Here is a 6,926-nt window from a genome sequence, read left to right as displayed (position 1 = left end):
CTAGTGTCGTTCCACATCAATCACATCAAAGCTCTGTTATTAATGTTGAAGATAAAGTGCATCAAAAGAGTTAAACTCAACTTTGATCAGACAGTGGCTGGCTGGTAGTTCATAGCAGTCTCAAGTAGCCTTCTCAAGTGCTGCGCCGGATGTCCGATGCTACTTCCAGCTGTTGTTCACCAATATGAAGATTTGTCACTGATAAGGCAGGAGTTGAAGATGAAGTCCATCAAAAGGTTGTTCTGCAAATATTATACTATATTATACCTACTCAGTGGCCTAGTGGTTAGAGTGTCCGCCCTGAGATGGGTAGGTTGTGAGTTCAAACCCTGGCCGAGTCATACCAAAGAATAAAAAATTGGGACCCATTACCTGCCTGCTTGGCACTCAGCATCAAGGGTTGGAATTGGGGGTTAAATCACCAAAAATGATTCCCGGGCGCGGCCAGCACTGCTGCCCACCGCTCCCCTCACCTCCCAGGGGGTGATCAAGGGTGATGGGTCAAATGCAGAGAATAATTTCGCCACACCTAGTGTGTGTGTGACAATCATTGGTACTTAAACTTTTTTAAATGTTTACTTTAAATTTTGGTGGTGAAGATAGAGTAGCATCAAGATTAGCTGCCTATTGTTGTTAGCAGTGTAACTCTTAACCTGGACAAGGAGATCACCATAGCATAATGAATAGAAAATGAGACAAATAACTTAATTTAGGTCATAAACATTAGTTTAGGAGACGTGACAGTTTGCTCCCCAGCCTCAGGACTCAGATTTAATAGCAGAAAAAAACACTTATATCATGTCCACCTTCTTAAATGAATAAAATCGACTCGTATCCAATAGTTAGTTTTTAATTATCCTAATCATTGATCCAGGGATTATCTGTAAATGCCCATCCCGAGTATTATAAACAATGTTGCGATTCAAATGAAGCCATTTTGACCATATCGAGAGCAGGGTGTCCAAAGTGCGGCCCACAGCTCATTTTTTTATTGGCCCATGTTCTAAAAGTTTAATGAATCCATTATTAATTAAGTATATCAATATAACACTAGGGCAGCATGGTGAAACAGGGGTTAGTGCATGTGCCTCACAAGTAAAATGTCCTGGGTTTGTTACCCGGGCTCGGGGTCTTTCTGTGTGGAGTTTGCATGTTGTCTCCATGACTGCGTGGGTTCCCTCCAAAGACATGCACCTGGGGATAGGTTGATTGGCAACACTAAATTGGCCCTGGTGTGTTAATGTGAGTGTGAATGTTGTCTATCTGTGTTGGCCCTGCAATGAGGTGGCGACTTGTCCAGGGTGTACCCCGCCTTCCGCCCGAATGCAGCTGGGATAGGCTCCAGCACCCCCTGCGACCCCGAGAGGGACAAGCAATAGAAAAGGGATGGATGGATGGATGGATGGACATATAACACTAACAGCTATATGCTTTGTCACACCTGTAACACAAAAGCTAATATAACAATGGGATTTTTTTCCAATTAGTTTAGCGTATACTCATGTACATCAAATTGGTTTTAGCATTTATTATGTACAAAAGGTATAAAAGTGGCCCCCCGCTTTCTTTTATTTTTCAGTATGCGGCACTCTGTGGAAAAGGTTTGGACACCCTTGCTGTAGATAGCCCTTCAACCTGTTGTTGAAGGGCTTTTATTTTTTAGCCACGTTTTTCAGCTAAAGTCAGTTAAACGCTACGAGATAAGATGAGCTAAATGCTTCAGTGTTGTCAATTCTCTACATGCTTTTTGTTTAAGTGGACATCCTCTCAGTCAACTGGCTTAGCGATGTCAAATAGTCCATGTGTGATGAAACGTGGCAGACCTCTCATTCTGCCCTCTCTTCTCTATGCAACAGATGATCGTTGGCGAGTGCCTCTGCGTTCATCTCAAGCGCCTCAAGTCCAAGTCGTCGTTCGGCAGTTACGTGGCCCGCGTGTACAAGGCGGTCGGCACCTTCCTCTTCGGCGCCGCCATGAGCCAGTCGCTGACGGACATCGCCAAGTACTCCATTGGCCGCCTCCGGCCGCACTTCCTAGACGTGTGTAAGCCTGACTGGGAGAACATCAACTGTTCGGTGGGAGATTACGTAGAAAACTTCACCTGCAGCGGAGACCCCACCATGGTCAACGAGGGCAGGTGGGCTTGTTTTTATTGTTGTACTTTAACACTAAAAGAGAGGGGGTAAAACTCCAAAGTGCAAATGTTAAACACTCAGGATCCTTCCAATGAATGATTTACTAGCATTTTTATTTTACCAGCTCCTGGATGCTGACCACTTATGATACTTAAAATGCAGCTACTGTCGTCGGGTGGAGTCAATAAAAAAAATACATATAGAGTTTTCTCACAGCCACAGATGTTATTGCTGATTTTGTTGTTGTTGTTAAATCCGGGTTCACCCCTACAAATAAGCTTTAACTTGGTCAATGCACGAGTAGCTTAAATCTTAGCTACCAAGGTGTGCGTAGGTACAGATCCATCTACCACACCCAATAGAACGGCGGTTGCACGGGCGCAAAAGCTACATTTTCCTCATTCCGTACACAGCGCCTCAAAAGGATGGAGAGCTGTAGCCTGCCTGGGGCACAGAAGTTTAGCAATCAAACTGAAGTCTGAAAGTTTGCCACACCATGGTAGATGACACCATGGTACCTCCGATTAGTGGAGTGTGTTGTCGTCGGCCAAGTTTGCACTAGTTTCTAGGGCTCACCACATTGAGGTCGACAACCTGAGCCCCTTACTGTTGATGTTTTCTGAAGTGGCTCAAATTACAGACTGTGGGGCTTGTTTGCTTTTGTAGAAAAGTTACACGGAGACTAAAGTAGACATACCTGTTCAGTGAATAGTTAAGCGTAGCGTTTATGGCAGGTAGTTTCAGGATGTATTGTGATTACATGTTGTACAGGTTACAAATGTGGTATGCATGAACATCTGTTTGAATAACACTTGAGATTTTAGCTAACAACATATTTCAATACAATTCTTAGCTTTTGCATTTACCAAAACACTTGCTGATAGGCAGAGTTCCCATGGACTCAATCATAACTGGCCCATAGGGGCAATCAAAACAATGGCCAATGCTGCTTGCCACACCCACTAGACTGAATGACCCACTAAGTAAGGACATGAACAGGAAATTGATTGACAAACACCAAGGAAATTAGTAGAAATAATGATGTAGTAGGATTATTGTTACAGTCTGTGTTGGTGTTGTTGGTCTGGACCCCACAATGCAGAGACAGCAGACAAAGTGCAGGTAAAAACCCTTTTATTAGTATAGGGCAAGCTAGTGCATGTTGAGATACAAAGCAAAAATGATCCAGCAGGAGGCACCCTGATTGGCAACCAATGGAACAGGTAAGGGAGCCAGCGCTCAGACTTATTAGGTGGTGGAAAATTAAGACAAATGGGAAGTGGGAACAAAAATACGAGCGCTGGACTGGAAATTTAAAAAAATACAAGGTGCTAATAATACAGGGATCCCAGACGTCTGCTATTTAGTGGAATTCCGCTATTTTTTTAAATTTCTGTATAAAAACCGCTCTCTGCCGCACCATAGTTAGCTGGCTGCTGAGAGCTAACCAAACATTTCTTCCTTGATGCCAATTGGCATGTCCACGCTGTCTAAATGTATCCTATTATTCTATTGTAACAGGGGGACACGTCCCTCTAGCAGGGACAACCTTTCTGAGAGACGTGTGCAATTGTCACATGCAGTCACATTGTCATTTATGCTGGCTTCGGAGTGGTGATGTTTTCGGATCTAGCAAAGCTAGGAAAAGTTAACCTGCGTTGGAAGCGATGAAAAATCAAATCTCAATACTTTGAGTGATTAAAAAAAATGTTGAGTTTGGACCGCATTATAGTATAGGTTAACTCAGGGGTCGGCAACCCAAAATGTAGGTAGAGCCACAATGGACCAAAAATACTAAATACTAATCTGTCTGGAGACACAAATAATTGAAAAACTTGATATAAGTCTTGTAATGAAGACAACACATGATGTTAAGTTAAGTTAAAGTTAAATTACCAATGATTGTCACACACACACTAGGTGTGGTGAAATTTGTCCTCTGCATTTGACCCATCCCCTTGATCACCCCCTGGGGGGTGAGGGGAGCAGTGGGCAGCAGCGGTGGCCGCGCCCGGGAATCATTTTTGGTGATTCAACCCCCAAGTCCAACCTTTGAGGCTGAGTGCCAAGCAGGGAGATAATGGCTCCCATTTTTTTATAGTCTTTGGTATGACTCGGCCGGGGTTTGAACTCACAACCTACCGGTCTCAGGGCGGACACTCCAACCACTAGGCCACTGAGTATTGTGTCCGTATTAGCCCACTATCAAAATAACTGTGTGTCGCAGGCACAAATCTTCGTTGACCAAAATGTTGAAATGTAATATATTTATTCTACACATTTTTACAACATTGGAAAACATTAGTAAAACAGGCTTCTGAGAGGTTGACATAATTCCTGGCAATTACTGGCTTTGAATGGACAAAGGTATAGATGTGTGTGTCCAAGTTAAAGGAAACAGCAGGCTGTCTTCTAATGGATTTATTACAATCTTTGCAAGCTGGGTAACGTTTGCTGTGGTCTGGAACAACATGGCACACTAACAACTATCAATATTACATACAGATAATGTGTCACGAGACATGCAAATATGAATTAAATACACAGAAGACATGAGTAAAGGAAATTAAATGAGCTCAACTATACCTACAAACGAGGCATAATGATGCAATATGTACATACAGCTAGCCTAAATAGCATGTTAGCTTTGATTACCTTTTTGTTATGCACTGACCAAATATGCCGGTTTAGCACTCTACACAAGTCAGTAACATCAACAAAGCTCACCTTTGTGCATTCAAACACAGCATAAAATGTTTGGTGGACAAAATGAGACAAAGAAAGAGTGGCATAAAACAGGTCCTACTGTGGCAGCGTCGGAGAAAGTTGTACATGTAAACAAACTTGCATCACAGTCCACAGAACTACGGTGAGTTCAAAGACTGCTGAAATTAGTCAGACAAAACGGCGCTCGCCAAATACTCTCATCCGTGAAGCATAGCTCCAACATATTAAACCGTGCGTTTTCTAACAATTAGGAAGGTTTGTGTCATGTTTGTCGTCCTACACAAACCATATCACAGATGTTTACCTTATCCCAATAAATATCTGTTCAGTATTTTAACATAAAAGTGTTTGATTGTGAGGCATTAAAAGCCACAAAATGCAATGGGTCCATCAGACCCACAAACGCTGGCTGAGTAACAACAATATGAACTTTGCACGGAAAATGTATCTGCCATTTTCTGCATCCCACAGGGATTCTTCTTTTGTGTTTCTACACCTATGGTTCCCACACAAGGTTGCAACATTGTTGTCAACACTGTCTGCTCTCATTTTCTTGCACATTTGACCCTCTGATGTTCTGTGTACCTACACTCTGTCCTCCTCCTGTCTAGGCCTGCTGTGTGTGTGTGTGCGTGTGGTACACAGAACATCAATTTCCACACTTCTATTAGCCCCAGGTCCAGTGGACCCAGACATCTTACAAACCCCGTTTCCATATGAGTTGGGAAATTGTGTTAGATGTAAATATAAACGGAATACAATGATTTGCAAATCCTTTTCAACCCATATTCAGTTGAATGGACTACAAAGACAAGATATTTGATGTTCTAACTCATAAACTTTTTTTTTTTTGTTGCAAATAATCATTAACTTAGAATTTCATGGCTGCAACACGTGCCAAAGTAGTTGGGAAAGGGCATGTTCACCACTGTGTTACATGGCCTTTCCTTTTAACAACACTCAGTAAACGTTTGGGAACTGAGGAGACACATTTTTTAAGCTTCTCAGGTGGAATTATTTCCCATTCTCGCTTGATGTACAGCTTAAGTTGTTCAACAGTCCGGGGGTCTCCGTTGTGGTATTTTAGGCTTCATAATGCGCCACACATTTTCAATGGGAGACAGGTCTGGACTACAGGCAGGCCAGTCTAGTACCCGCACTCTTTTACTATGAAGCCACGTTGATGTAACACGTGGCTTGGCATTGTCTTGCTGAAATAAGCAGGGGCGTCCATGGTAACGTTGCTTGGATGGCAACATATGTTGCTCCAAAACCTGTATGTACCTTTCAGCATAATGGCGCCTTCACAGATGTGTAAGTTACCCATGTCTTGGGCACTAATACACCCCCATACCATCACAGATGCTGGCTTTTCAACTTTGCGCCTGTAACAATCCGGATGGTTCTTTTCCTCTTTGGTCTGGAGGACACGACGTCCACAGTTTCCAAAAACAATTTGAAATGTGGACTCGTCAGACCACAGAACACTTTTCCACTTTGTATCAGTCCATCTTAGATGAGCTCAGGCCCAGCGAAGCCGATTGCGTTTCTGGGTGTTGTTGATAAACGGTTTTCGCCTTGCATAGGAGAGTTTTAACTTGCACTTACAAATGTAGCGACCAACTGTAGTTACTGACAGTGGGTTTCTGAAGTGTACCTGAGCCCATGTGGTGATATCCTTTACACACTGATGTCGCTTGTTGATGCAGTACAGCCTGAGGGATCAAAGGTCACAGGCTTAGCTGCTTTTTTCTGAACCCTTTGATGATATTACGGACCGTAAATGGTGAAATCCCTAAATTCCTTGCAATTGGCTGGTTGAGAAAGGTTTTTCTTAAACTGTCCAACAATTTGCTCACGCATTTGTTGACAAAGTGGTGACCCTCACCCCATCCTTGTTTGTGAATGACTGAGCATTTCATGGAATCTACTTTTATACCCAATCATGGCACCCACCTGTTCCCAATTTGCCTGTTCACCTGTGGGATGTTCCAAATAAGTGTTTGATGAGCATTCCTCAACTTTATCAGTATTTATTGCCACCTTTCCCAACTTCTTTGTCAC

General features: G+C 42.9%; 1 protein-coding gene across 2 annotated transcripts in view; it reads left to right on the top strand.

Annotated features, from left to right (window-relative positions):
- The window catches only part of plpp1a (phospholipid phosphatase 1a), a 29,215-nt gene that overhangs the window by 14,164 nt on the left and 8,125 nt on the right, over positions 1-6,926 (top strand). For both annotated transcript variants that reach the window (XM_062031248.1, XM_062031247.1), the window contains exon 3: positions 1,857-2,137. In XM_062031248.1, the coding sequence (XP_061887232.1) occupies positions 1,857-2,137 (281 nt within the window). The remainder of the gene's footprint in view (positions 1-1,856; positions 2,138-6,926) is intronic.

Source organism: Entelurus aequoreus, linkage group LG21 (genome assembly GCF_033978785.1).
Source record: "Entelurus aequoreus isolate RoL-2023_Sb linkage group LG21, RoL_Eaeq_v1.1, whole genome shotgun sequence".
NCBI lineage: Eukaryota > Metazoa > Chordata > Actinopteri > Syngnathiformes > Syngnathidae > Entelurus > Entelurus aequoreus.
Note: the sequence above shows the minus strand (reverse complement) of the source record. Positions and strands in the feature narration are given on the sequence as shown.